General features: G+C 28.5%; 2 protein-coding genes across 2 annotated transcripts; one reads left to right on the forward strand and one right to left on the reverse strand.

Annotated features, from left to right (window-relative positions):
- Window positions 1-7,503: 7,503 nt before the first annotated feature.
- Window positions 7,504-7,815, reverse strand: LOC129607494 (general transcription factor II-I repeat domain-containing protein 2B-like). Its single transcript, XM_055518523.1, has one exon. It carries the CDS (start codon window positions 7,813-7,815, stop codon window positions 7,504-7,506), a length of 312 nt encoding a protein of 103 aa, XP_055374498.1.
- A 3,602-nt stretch (window positions 7,816-11,417) lies between these two features.
- LOC129607495 (uncharacterized) lies at window positions 11,418-14,440 on the forward strand. The gene is made up of 4 exons (XM_055518524.1): window positions 11,418-11,712; window positions 11,800-12,101; window positions 12,160-12,464; window positions 14,300-14,440. The coding sequence occupies exons 1-4, from the start codon at window positions 11,418-11,420 to the stop codon at window positions 14,307-14,309; spliced, it is 912 nt and encodes a 303-aa protein (XP_055374499.1). The 3' UTR covers window positions 14,310-14,440.
- Window positions 14,441-14,944: the final 504 nt, after the last annotated feature.

Below are 14,944 nucleotides of genomic sequence, written 5' to 3' on the forward strand. Positions count from 1 at the left end.
TTTTTTATTGTTTTTCATTTTAAATGTTTTAATAATAAAGAGGAATTATACAAGGACTTGCAACAACAGAATCACTTGTACATATGTGATTTAAAACAATTATTTTATATTTCATTCACGTGTTTTAAAATGCAGGCTTGTTTATGTATTCTGCTCTGAGAGTAAGTAACTATAGGTACACTCTTACAAACAAAAATATTTTATTCGTTTCAATTGCCTTCCTTTGAAGTTTTCTTAGTCAATTTTTTTTTTTTTGTGTTTTGTGTTTATTTAAACTTGTTGAGTTGTTGAACATTAATTTTATTTATGTTGGAGACAAAATAAATTTATTATTTGCGTTTAAAGCGACATAAAGAGTTTTGTATTTATTTTTTTTTTTTGTCTTTTATACTTTGTATATAGGAATGGAATGAAAACAAAAGCGAAATAAATATTAATGACGTTTCATGAAACGAATGGAAATAATGAAAATAATAAAAAAAGGAACAACAACACAAAAAAATATAAAACTTAAAAATAATCAATTGCAATAAACAGGGTGGTGATCGGAACAATTGTTAAATTGTTAAATAAGAAAAAATGATCACATGGTTGAAATTAAAATGGTGCAGAGGTTAAAATTAAAGCAGAAATAGATTGGAAGAAAAATTTTTTTTCAATTTCCTTTTTAGGAACATGATCAAGAAAACAAGGATAACAATATATGTGCATATATTGTAAGTCACAAAAATTGCAAAGGGCCAGTGATGAGATCTCAAAATGGACTAGAAAGTGGAATATAAAACTTAACGAGGTGAAATCAGTACACGTAAATTTCTATTTTAAAAAAATAGGAAAATTGACAATTCATTTTCGGTTCGAATAAATGGCGTCGTGATTCCGTCCGCAAACAGAGCGAAGTATTTGGGAATGACGTTGGACGCGAAGCTCAGATGGAAGGAGCACATAAAGAAAAAGAGATCTCAACTAGAGGAGGAATACAGAAAGTTTGAATGGCTTTTGGGGAGGCGTTCCAAATTGACAATATACAACAAAGTTTTGATAGATAATCAAATATTTAAGCCTGTCTGGGCTTACGGTATTCAGTTATGGGGCTGCGCTGCGCAGACTCATATCCAATCTATACAAAGATTTCAAAATAGAGTATTACGGGACATTGTAAACGCCCCTTGGTATGTCCGTAATGCCGATATACACAGGGATCCCACGGTCCTAAGTGTCACTGACGAAATTAAAAAGCAAGCAGCCAATCATAAAATGCGTTGACAATCAAAACTTTGTTAGGAGATTTAAACGTACGAGACCTCTCGAGTTAGTTCAGAGTTTTTTATCTGGAACAATGAGTACTTAGTACGCTATTGTGCCAGATCAAAAGCTTGTAAATAATCAAAAAGGTTAGAGCAAAATTAATGGTTAGTCGTTTTCGACTAGTTTTATAGTTTATTTTGAGGAGGGTGCTTTTTAGTGGATTAAAGTTCAAAATATCATTTTACCATTAAATATTAATCAATTAATTAAATAAAGCAAGTTCATACGAGACTGTTTTCGATCCCATATAGTTGATATTGTCTTAATTTTTTTGAAAAATTTTTATGAATCATTACTTAAGTAGTAAGTTACGGATTCTCTTGAAATTTTATATATTAATTTTTGAATTGAAAAATACAAAGTAATTAAAATTTGGGGAAGCTAGAAACAAAAACCGGGTAGGCTTCCAGAGCATATTTGTATATTTAGAACAATTTAAACAAATTCAGCTAAACCTGATTGATTTCATGGAAGCTGAGTCTCAAAAACAAGAGTGTATACTTCAAGCGTTTTTTGTAGTTTTAAACGTAACTCGGAAAATACTTCCAAATATACAGCTGGTAGTGACCAATTTTAGAAAATTTTCTTCATTATCAACCTTATGTGTGCCTTGATTTACGAGTATCGTTGGCAGCGATGTCACATCGTTTTACATCGACAACAGGGATAGGGCTTTATAGTTTGCATTTCGGCAAATTATCCTGTTATTGATAAAAAAAAACTCTTTAAAATTTAATCGGTCCAATATTGTACATTTTCCAATCCATTTATAAGAATATAAAATTTCATCATCCTTTACATTTTCACTTAATTTGAATATTATTATCACATACCATATTTCTACATATAGAACAATATCAGTTCAAGCATATGTGCATATCACCACTTGTATATTTCTTAATAAATTTCTTGGACTATAGCTTAACTCTCCCCAGCATACTTAATATTTTAACTTAAAGTATAAAAAACCATTAAGATTTTTAGCTGCTTTTTTTTTATTGTATGTTTTCTTTTTTCTCTCATTTTTATCTTAAATAATTCTTAATTTACTTCTTTTAGCTTCCCATTGGTTCGAGCGATCAACGATAAACCTGTTTACTTGTTTCTTTTTTTTTAAATACATTATATAAATAATACTTGAATGAAATATTTTAACATCTTGATAATGTGGTTAACTTATTTAGTTAATTATATCGCCGAACGTTATATTTTTATTTTATGGAAAAAAAGAACACAACATGGTTTTTAAGAAAGTAAATCTGAGCAACTGCGATGTGTTTTATAGCCGAATGACTAAACTTAAATGTTAAAGAGAAGTAAAAAAGAAAAATATTAAAATATTTCACCTTTTCAAGACTCTTAACAAAATGGTTTTAGATTTTTTATAAAGATTAAAGGCCATTAAGAACAATATTGTATGTGCATTATAAATTTCTTTTTGTTTTTTTATGCTGATCCTGTTTCTAAAGATGATTAAAAAATTAATATGCTATTTTTTTTTAAGAATAATGCTTAGCCTTGCAATATTAATAAAAATGATACTCACTGAATTCGTTCATTTTAAAATAATCAAGTTTGAAATCAATTAAAATTGGAATATGAGGATCAAATTCTGCATGTGATACAAAACAACTCTTTTATTTGTGTATAAGTATGTGTCCAAGAAATTTTGTACAATTAAATATGAAAATTTAGTAAATTAAATAATTTAAATATATTCTATTATATTAAATTACAATAAATTAAAGAATAAAGTCAAAGTTATTCTAAGAAAACAACAATGTCCAGACACAATAGAAACCAACATTTTTTATTTATGTGCTTTTCTTCGGAACGTTGAAGCATTGTTTTCTTGTTCGTTCTTTTATCTTGTTCTGACCGATCTTTTCACATATTTCTTATTTCACAATAAATTTTAATATGTTAAATATAAGTGATAAAAGAGTAAATTACAAATATTTTTTAAATTAAGTTGCCATAACATCATAATTTTTTTCACTATTGCAATGTCAAAGGAAAATTTTTTTTATGTTTGCTTAAAATTATTGTGATTTATTTCAATTAAGTTAGGGCAATTAAACTTTATAATTAAAACTTCTTTGAGAACCGCGTTAGTATTTGCTGTCGAAAGTGGCACGAAGATATACGAAGATATTTGTTCACTTTTAAACTTTATATGATCAAGATATTACTTTGAAAATTACTATATCCATATGTACTTTTTAAGAACACGTGTGGTCGCTATTAGAATGGAAAACCTATGAGTTTTTTAAGGGTGTGGCATTTTGGTTTTCTTATTTTTTGATATTATTTATTATAGAATTATAAATGTATTCTCTATTGCCTTATAGAGGTTTTAAGTCAGGTTAGGTTAGATTAACGCGGTCATCCGAGGATACACTTAAGCCACTTGGGTCTGCTGTGATTGCCATATCGCCACCCTCACGTGCACCAGCCCAAGTCCTTTATAAACCGGTTTACGTCCCTGGCATTTACATTCGCCAGGTCCGTAACTTGCAGAAAGAAATGTGACCTAAGGAACTTCTTCATGCTAAAGCCGAGCACGCGCACAGAAAATGAGCCACCGTTTCCTCCTCGTCATAGCAGCCCCTAAAGAAGTCGCTCCACTTGTTCTATTGTTGCATTGCGTAGCAACAGCTTGCACGTACTCAGAGACGTATCCAAATCCTATTTTTCAGGTAGGACCCCAAAAGTCGTTCCATGGCCCGGAACCCAGATCAAGTTGATTTCGAACGATTGCGCCATCTGGTTAAGAAATGATCTACAATCCCGGACCATTCTTGAAGTGGAATTCTCCGCTTTCAACGCCCTTATGGCGGCCTGATTGTCCGTGAAAATGCTGATGCACCTGCATGTTATCATATTAGACGCCAGCCAACTCGTAGCCTCGCTTATAGCAACCACCTCCGCCTGAAAGGCGCTGCAGTGGTCCAGAAAATGAAAAGAGATCTCCACCCTAAGTTCTCTGGGGTAGAATCCTCCCAGACTCTTTCGTTCAGCTTAAATTCATCCGTGTAGAACTGAATAGAGCCGCAAATGTTGCCTTCGCTCCCCCAGAACCAATGTGATGCAGCCCTTGGGCGCATAGCCGAACCTATTCCAATTTGCTTCCCCTAAATGTCAACTGGAAAAAGATGAAAAAGTACCTCGAGGGCCCATGTAGGAGTTGAGCCATACGCTCCGCCAATGCACATCAATGCCATCCTCTGGATCTTACCTGCCAGTCCCATATTGATTGACCTGGGCAGCGCAGGCCACCACACCAGAACACCATACATTAGCACAGGTCACACCACTGCGGTGTAGAGTCAATGAACCATGCGTGCTTTAATGGCCCACTCCTTCCTTTTCGCCTTTTGTTGCTGAATTATTTGTATCGGTGTTTAAAAGAAAAAAGGAAGAGAAATATTTGATGCCAAAAATTTAGATTCCGTATGTGGACGACCTTTATTCACGATTTATTATTTAATACGAAGGAAGGAAGGTATTCGATGTTTTTATCAAAAAATTGCATAAAAACATCGAATTCGAAAAGTGCGAGTATGCGTTAAAAAAGCATTCCTCTTAATGATAGGATTGCATTATTTAATCCACATCTAAAAAACTATAACAACCGGATATCTGCGAAACCAGCAGTAAATACCAGCTTAGCAACTTATGAAACATTATACCAAGGACAAACTCAAGGAAAAATAACGATGCAGGTTACGGAAAATAAAAAAGCTGTTGAAAAGGATGGAAGACGTGCATTAGATATCCAGAACTTTAAAAAAACCTCTTTAAAAACTCAAAGTCAATTGAAAGAATAACAAAATGTGACATGTTAAGAGCAAAACAATAATTTTCATAACTGTCTATAAGATTATGTAAATTATTTATTCATATACAAACATATATAAATATTCCTTTGTTGTTTTTTTTTTAAATTTTAACATTTTAATTTTAAAAAAAAAGATTCCATTTTATGTTTTTTTTTTTGTTTATAGTTGTGTACGTGTGTCTGCAGATGTTTAATAATTTCTTCAACTCTCAATTAACAAGTTTTCTAAAGATTTTTAATTTTTGTTGTTTTTTTTTTTATTTGTTGTTATAATAATATGTATATTACAAATATATGTATAAATAAATAAATAAAATAAAAAAAAATTGTAATGGTTCCTAATAAAGTGATTTGGTCGTATTTTAGCCATGCGATTACTCAATTATCTAGTAAAATAAAAGAAAAAAGGGGGAAAAAATCGTCATAACAAAACTTTCATGTCTCTCTCTCTCTCTCTCTGGCTTTGTGTTTGCTAAAATTGGAAATGATTTTTCGCTTCTATATTCTACATACCTACTTATATATCTATACATACATATAAAAAAGAATGGAGGAACGTGATCGTTATAATGCAGCTGTTATTTTTTTGTTTTGTCTAAATGTGTGTATTGGGTGCTTTTGCTATAGGTCCTTTATATTTTTTTTGTGTTTTTATATTTAAATTTTTTTTATTTAATATAAGGTAGACAATGTTTTTATCTTCTTCTTTTTTTTTGTGTCATAAACGTGATATCAATAAATGCGTTTCCACATAAAGCTAACAGTTCTTTAAACTTGAATACGAATAGTTTTGAATCTCCAGTACAGTTCTTAAATTTCCTTCTTTGTCAGTATATGTAAAATCTCCAATTAGCGGGACATTGAATAATTTTATATGGAATGATCTGCAAACAATTTCCGAAGAAGTATCTGACGGGAGAGTAAAAATAAATGGTGACTTATCTACTATATGCTCCTGAACTCATTTGTATACTGCTGCTCAGAAAGGAAGGCAGAGATTTTGTTCTTTTTAAAGACCACAGGCTTAGCGAATGTTTCATATATACGTTTGGGATATTTATTCAGTATTTGACAACTTAAAGCTGGTTCGGCTGGGGCGGGCATTAAGGGTTCCAAGAACATTTTAAAATTTCTTGAAAATTTAACTCCAATTTTGCAATTTCGATTTTTCGATTCCAACTCACAGCCTCATTGATCATATTCGAGGATGTCCTTAATACGTAGCCCTATTCAATGTGATAGAAAGTGTATATTTTTATTTAATATGCACTCATATATGTTTCATGTGTATGTAATAAATATTGGCATTTAAAAGGCACAACATAATCAAAAAAAAACCATAATATATGATTTTGTCTTTTTTTTTTTTTTTTTTTTGTAGTTTCCTATTTACACCGTCACAAATCAAAGAATAAATTTGTTTTTTCGTTTTTTTTTGTTTATGAAAACATAATTGAATATTTTTGTTTTTGTACGTTTTTATGCACGTGAATGTATTGACTTTGCATCAATCAACATACATATGTACATATTATGGTTGTATGTATATAAAAATTTGCTGTATTGTCAATATGATTTTGTTTTTTGTTTTGTTTTGTGTTCAGAAATCCATTATTATTGTAGTTCAAAAGTTTGGTCTTTTCAAAGAATATGTGGTAATAAATATTTTATGTATGTATGTTTGTACATTTGTATAAACTTGTATTATTCCCATTGAACAACTAATATATATGTACATGATTATTTAAGTAAATAATATAAGTATGTATGTAAAAATATTTAATATCTTATTTTTTCCAAGAAAACATCAGTTCACGTATTTATGAAAAAAGAATTTGACATAAAAGCGAATGCATAATTTTTTTCAATATTTCTTCTACATACATATGTGCTGTGTATATGTGTACGTGTTTGTAGGGATATGACATTATATAAATATAGTTTATAAATACATAATATATTAATAATAATATAAAGGATTCCAATACATTATTTATTCCTCTTTTGGTTTATTTTGGTACCCTGCGACTTTTTCATAGTTTTCTTGTATTTCTTTTTGTAAAGATTTAACATGAAACGAATTGAATTGTACTATTCACATATATGTGTATGTATATGTATATACCAGGGATGGGGAACCTTTTCTCTATATAAGGCCAAATTTTAGTCAATGCAAAGTCAATCAGGCCGCAAAGTTTAAAAAAAGTCCAAAGGTTATAAATTTTTGCTTTGTGTAGGTTGATGAAAACAAAATTATGTCAGAATATAAAAAATAACATAAAACAGTTTATTTCATAAATAAAAATAGATAAGTAAGTATGTACATTATTAATAAAATAATATGGTTCATTATTTCAATGACTTTTCTGTGATTGTTTGTTGCTCGATAACAATTTTATATTTGGTTCCAGCCTCGTTGTCTTCAATCTTAGTTGGTCTTCCAAATGAGCGTTAGTTAATTGGGATCTCAAGCAGTATTTAATTTGCGTCATATGTGAAAATGTTGATTCACAGCAATAAGTTGTGCCGAAACAGGAGAGGATACGACGAGCATGTTCACGAAGTTTTGGGTAATCAACGGCAATCTTCCATATTTCAGTTGGATTCTTCTTATCGTTGAAGAGAGATTTAAATATTTGATCTTCTGATAATTCGATTAATTCCATTTGCAAATAATCAGGTGCCAACTAACAAGTGTGGTTGAAATACCAGCTGCATTGTGGTGTCATGTTGTTCAAAATCTTTATCTATCGTTATATTCTTCAATCAAGCAGTCTAAAACACCTTTGTATTCTTTAATATCGCAATTTCGTAAAATGTTAGTCATATCCTCTTCGTTATTTTAAATAAATTTTGAACTCAAACAAATGTGTGAAAGCATTTTTTTAAAATTATTGAAAAAGTTTACTAGCGTGGCATACAATTATTCTGAAAGAAGCCCGGACATAGGATTCAAATATTAATATGGGTTTGTTTTCAAACAAATATGTATGGAAATTTTGAATTCAAACGTTGTTAGAAATTTCATGGCTTTGAATTTTCCAATTTTTAGTTTTCAAATTTGAAAGTTTATGTGCACGGTTTATTTTTCTAAATGTTTGATTTGTTTTCGAAAATTTGGCAGCAAAATTTTAATTTTTAAGAAATATAAGAAATAAATTTTTTTAAGAACAAAGGCCACTAAGAAACAAGTAAAAGGCCGCATGCGGCCTTAAGGCCGCAGGTTCCCCATGCCTGGTATATACTATACATACATGTGTACATACGTAAATTAAAAAAGGATTTTATTAACAAAAGTTTAAAATTGAATTTTTTTTTTTCATTTCTTGTAAATTTTCCAATTTTTGTTTTATATTGAATCTGCTTTATGTGCTTGTACATTAAATACATAATGTATATATGTACATATATAGCACATATACAAAATTGAAATTTTAAATATTTTAAATTCAGACTGCTTGTTGTGTTTCGGCATTCTCTAAAATGAAAAAAAAGGAGAAAAAGGAAGGAAAAAATGTTTAAATTTAAATTGTGAAATGGAAGAGGATAATGGTTTAAAAATGGTTGAACATTAAATAATGTGATAAATGTTTTCATGCTATATTTGTATATACAAATGCCGTATATAATATACGTATACAATATTTTTTTTTCGGAATTGAAATTCTTATTAAAATTAACTTTTATACGTTAATAATTTTATTTATTTTATTGTTGTATACGCAGTTTGCTTGTTTGTCTAAAATAAAATTATGCAATTATAATTTTTGGATTTTTATTACAATTTTTCTATATATTTTATATATGTAAGCAGAAACGGTTTCTCACCGACGGATTGCGGTTTAAAAAGGAGTTTTATATTTGAAAATTCATTTTCAATTCATTATAAATGAAATTATGCCTATTTGAACTCCAAAAAATTAAAATAAATTAGGAAGATTTTTCCAATTTTTGTTATTTGTTACATAAAAATTCGGCATTCTATTAATAGTTTTATGTTTCCACATAATTTGTCCTATGAAAACGAAAAATTTTGGAAAAATTGAATTTCCTAAGTGCAAAATAAGCCAGGTTATTTTGATTCTGTATCGATAACGAGGAAGAATGACGTCTTTCGTAGGAAAGCTTCCCGAGAAACCAGGTGTAGTGCAAATCTTAAAAAATTTTTTTTAAACAAACTCAATGAGGTTAGAGTGTGTTCCGTTGTGACTATACTTGCAAACCGTATTGCATAAAACCAGACATGAGTAGAGAGATTTTAAGACCTAGAGATCTTTCAACTCCATAGATCAGCGATTAGTAAGCTATGAGCTAGCTATGTATAATATAAGATCAGCGATGAGCTAGCTATGTATAATATAATCATTATGGCTTATATATTATAACTTATTATTGAAGCAATTACCTATGTACGTCCCTAATCGAATGAAATGTAAAAAGAGCCTAGTCATTTAATACATCGAAATTAATCTGATCTTTCACACCGATAAGTCTCTAAAAAAAATTGACTTTTTCTGGCTCCCTTTTAAAGTTCTTACTGTAAGCGACAAATAAAACAAAAATCTTCCCCCACAATCTTTAATATTATTTCTTTAATAATCTTTTAATAATCTCATTTTCGTCCATCTGTAAAAGAAGTTCTGAAATTTAATTCTCTATATACAATAAAAATGTATTTGCCTGCAAGAAAATAAAATTTAGTTTTTATAAACTTAAAAAATAAAAAAAAAGTTGTTTGCCAATATGTCAAATGGCTTGTATTCAAAGGAAACTTTTATAATTTTAACAACTTACTTTTTTCCTTCTTATTTTCAAGTGGGCGTTCAGATTATTATGTGCATATTATGCGGTGAAATGCGTTTAAAAATTCATTATAAATTCTATTGAGTTTAAATTTTTTTATAAACGTTTTGCTACTCGTAAGCATGTTTTACACCATTTTTACAAATATTTTTTTTTTGTAATCATCATAACATGATACTTTCATGTTTTTTCTTGCAAAATGTGAAAAAGAAGCATAGGAACAAGTTTTTAGAGTGTAAAAATCAAAATTTAAAACAAATTGCTTAAATTGTAGTATAATAAGATGAAAAAATTAATTATTTTACCTTTTTTATTCATTTTATAAAAAAATTCTTATTTGGTAATTATTTTGAATTGAAATTAATTCGAAACCCTTGTAAAAATATTGGTGGTTGCTAAAATAAGTAAAGTATTCAATTAACAATTATAGTAGATTTCATTTGGTATTTAGAAAAGTAAAAAAGAAGAGTACGAACAGCTGGTCAATGAACAAAATATACTGTTATAATATTGAGATTTAGTATAAAAATAGAGTTTTCTCTCCCTCGCCTCTCTGTCAACTGCATTGGCGAGCAAATAATGAATCTAATACATAAATAATATTATTGAAAACAGTAATCTACTAAGCGTGCGCAAAGGCGATAAAAAAATTAAACAAGTACCTGCTTACTTCTCTCATTACTTAGCAAGTATGAAAGACGTTTATGCTGAATTATGCAAAGTAGAATTCTGGGGAGCCTATCTGAATCAGATATTTAACTTTAGGTTCATTTATTTAATTGATTTGTTAATCATTAATCTAGTTACTTTTTCTGGAATTCTTTATGAAAATTCCAAATCTATAGTCACTTTACTCAGTACATATAAATTCTGAATTACTTAAGCTAAAAAAAAAAGTGATACTCGTAAAAGTAGGCTTTTACATAACGACCAATATCAAATACATTATAGAGTTAGAATGAACATTTGGAGTACAGAATGCTAGTATAGAAAAGCAGGCACTATTTTAAATTGTCAAAACAATTAAAATTTAAATATTTTGAAACATGTCACAAAATTGAAAATTTTATTTTAATATTTTTTAACTCAAAAAGACAAAGAGATTGTTCCGCTTTTCAAAAAGAATATCTGAACACTTTTTTAAATTTTCTTCCAACATAATCAGCTTTCAGTAAAATGACGACATAAAATTATAAATATAACTTGCGTATGAATTTACTGATAAAAAATTATTTTCAGTTCCCGAGATAAACAAAAATTTAAAGAATAAAAAATCAAATTAATTTTTTTTTATTTCACACTTGAATTATATGAAAAGTATTCCTCTAGAGTTTAGTTTTAATAGGTAAGCGATAATAAACAAAGCCAAATCGTGTTCACTAAGATAAGTGAAATTAATTATTTTTCTATTTATTCATTTTTTTTTTTAAATTAAAACACACATAATTTTTTCGGTGTTTTTGAAATGCAACATGAAATTGAACATATTTTATTAGAGAATTATCCTAATCCACCACCACCTGGATTTCCATATCCACCATTACCACAAATAATTCATATAAATAACAATGAATCGAATAAAGAATGTAGTATTGAAAAATATTATATGACCGGATCAAATACAAATTTGGATGATATCGACAAACTTGAAACAGAAAGTGTTGATTTAAATGAACGCACAGCATATGTCATTTCAATTCATGAACCAACTGAATATTTAGTTGAACAAGAAGAAGAATATCGAAATGTTGAAATAGAAAGTTATCAAAATATTGAAGAAAATGTTATTGTAGTTCATAAATATAATGAAGTCAAAGAAGAGAAAACAATTGAAATTAATGTTATAGAAAGACATGTAGAAATTTCAGAATATGAAGAACCTCAAAAAGGTATTGTAATTATAGAAGAAATCAATGAAAAATTAAATGATACGCCTGCATTTTTAATTGAAAATAACGAAGTTGAAGAAAAAATTGAACGTGAAATAGCTCAAGTAGGTCCAGTTATTGAACATAAATTTTTAGAGTATCCTCATCTCCCACCCACTGGATTATATCATGTTTCTATTCCAAAAATTGTGTCAGAAAATTCAATTATTATTATTGGACAAAATCGCTTAGAAGAATCCGATAATGATTTGCCAATTTTGGTAATATTTTTTTAGAATACTTTCGTTAATTGCTAATTTTAATATTGAAATATTTTAGAAAAAAGAAGGTGATCAAATAAAAATTGAAAAAGAAGCAGAAAAAGAAGAAATTGAAGAAAAGAAAGTTAATGGTACGACAGAATCAAATTCTTTAGATGAAACTAGTACTATAGGGGAAGACATCAAAGACTTGCGTAGAGAAATCGAAACACATACATCATCGGGACAAACTTTAAGTCAAACAATAATAACAACACAACCAAAAAATGATAAAGATCAATCAATAAAAAGATTTTCACAAAAAACCATTCAAGAAGAAGAAGTTGAACAGAAACGCATCAAAACGACAATATGCTGTTGCATGTAAGTAATTTGTGCCCATCAAAATCATGTAATGCTTAACACTATTATGTAATACGGTATTTAACGAAATTCAACTCGAATTCGATAGCTAGTCTGATCTCTTTGTAGAAAGAAATAGTTTTAATAGAAAATTTATTCTTGATCTAATTTAAAATTAGTCAGTTATCTTAGCCTAAAACTATTTTAATTATTTATTACGAAAAAAGTAATAACAATAACTTGGTTTATTCAATAAATTAGACAAGTTATACCGTAAACAACTTAAAAATTATTAACATATCTCAGCGATATGCTATTCAACAACAATAATCTGATAAAAATTTTTAATGTATTGTGTTATTCTATCAGCGGTATATTAATAAATTTGTTAAATCCAATAGAAATTTAAAAAAAATTATTTATTAAAGTAAAAAGAATTTAATAAAAAATTTTTATTGTTATTGATTAATAACGATAATTCACGGATAAATAAACGATTAATAATTGATAACAAAAAACATTATTTTAGTTGCGTTCTTTTGGCGACATAAGAATATTGCGATTACAACTATTTTGTACTTAACCTATTCAAAGAAAAGCGAAACTTAAGAACCAACTAAATATTCCGGTTATAACGATTGCAGATCTGCGGATTTTTCATATTTTGAACGTTGGAGGTAACAGGAAAAAGAAAAATACAAGATACCTTGTTAGCAATACCAGTCCAGAATAGTCTAAAAGAAAAATTAGGAGATAAAATATCTGATGAACAAGCTGGTTTCCGCTCGAATAATAATCGAATAGTCAATAGAGTACAAAACACCATTGTATATGCCCTTCATTGACTTTAAGAAAGCTGTCGACACAATTAAGCGTGATACAATATTAAAAGCACAAAAAAATCGGAAACCCCCCAGATAAAGACGAATGATGCACATTATTCAAGCGCTGTACGAATAAACGAGGATTTCATCCCCTAATCCTACTCACAGAGCACAAGTATAATTTGGAATCTAACCTAAAACATGGATTATGAAAAATTGTTAAACATGTGGGTTTAGAAATAAACATAGACAAAGATAAGGTGGTGAAATAAACTTGAATAACACAGCCAGTCTGAAAATAAATAGCCAACAAATAGCGTTCGTCAGCAGCTACGGCCACATGTGAATACAAGGCCCAGGTAAATGTAGATGTAGACAATATATCGAAGAAAACAAGAGCAGCGTAATACATGTAACCGATATGGAGAAACATTCAGATATCCAGAACAACCAAGCTATCCTGTGTAAAATCGCTTCTGTAGTATTTTAGCAAAACTTAGCTGACATAATTCTATAGATTACATCTAATCATTAATAGTCGATTCAAAGCTGGAACCAAAGAAAAGTTTTTAATCCCTGCATTAAATAAAAAAGACTTTTCTTTATTTAATTTTAACGTGGCAATGATTTTTGAATTCTTTAAAAATATTGTCCTAGGTCAAATAGTTTACGTAATAAAACTTGGACAATAATATTTGTTTTACCTTAGCCTATAAGGTAAATATTATGTTCTTGTACATTTACACTTATATACAAACTCGATTATAAAATATTCACGTGTCTCTAATTAAATAAACTCATAAATTAAGATAAAAAAAAATTATTTTATAATACTGTTGTTTTTATTTCAACAGAAAAACCTGTAAATTAAGTTTATCATAAAAAAATTTGTTTATTTAAACTTTTAAGTACGTTATTAAGCCCATGTTAAACACATGTTTGTACTCGTATGCTTTTGTCTAGATTATACACACATGCGTGTTATCTTCAAAAATAATAATAATATTAATTTTTTTTTTGTTTTCATTTCAGAAAATGTTAATCTTATCTTAGCTGTTATCAAATTTTTTAAATTGCAAGCAATTTCTCATTATTTTGCTTAAAAACTAAATAGAATTTTTTAGAAAATTTTACTAACCTGCTATTTTAATTGTTATAAGCATCAAATTCACAAAAACACAGAAAAGAAATTATGGGATTAACAAAATGGTATCTGTAGAAGTTATAAAAATAAAATAAAATTAAAAGAATTAATCATAATCAAAATTTTATTTTTTTATAATAGTTAAAAAATTATCAAATTTGTCTTCAGAAATTATGATATTCAAGGGTCTCGATTCGTGTGACAAACATTTTAATTTTTTTTTATATTTTCACAAATATTTCCACATCTCGTCCAGATAACCATCATTTATTACTCTTTCAGCTAGAAATCTATAATCATGGTTCAATAAGGAACTCGATGAATATGTAATTAAAAATATGGCCAAACAATTGAAAAAAAATGATTATAATTCGATGATTCCATCGGAAAATCATCCACCGTCAGCGGTTGAGTCTATAAGGCGGAAATAATAAATATACACAAGCTTGTACATTGGTTTCATACCAAATTCATGGTAATTTCGTTTTTCAAAAAATTTTAAATGTTTGGGAGTGATGTATAAGTGTAAGACT

This window comes from Condylostylus longicornis, unplaced genomic scaffold (genome assembly GCF_029603195.1).
Source record: "Condylostylus longicornis isolate FDR11 unplaced genomic scaffold, ASM2960319v2 ptg000027l, whole genome shotgun sequence".
NCBI lineage: Eukaryota > Metazoa > Arthropoda > Insecta > Diptera > Dolichopodidae > Condylostylus > Condylostylus longicornis.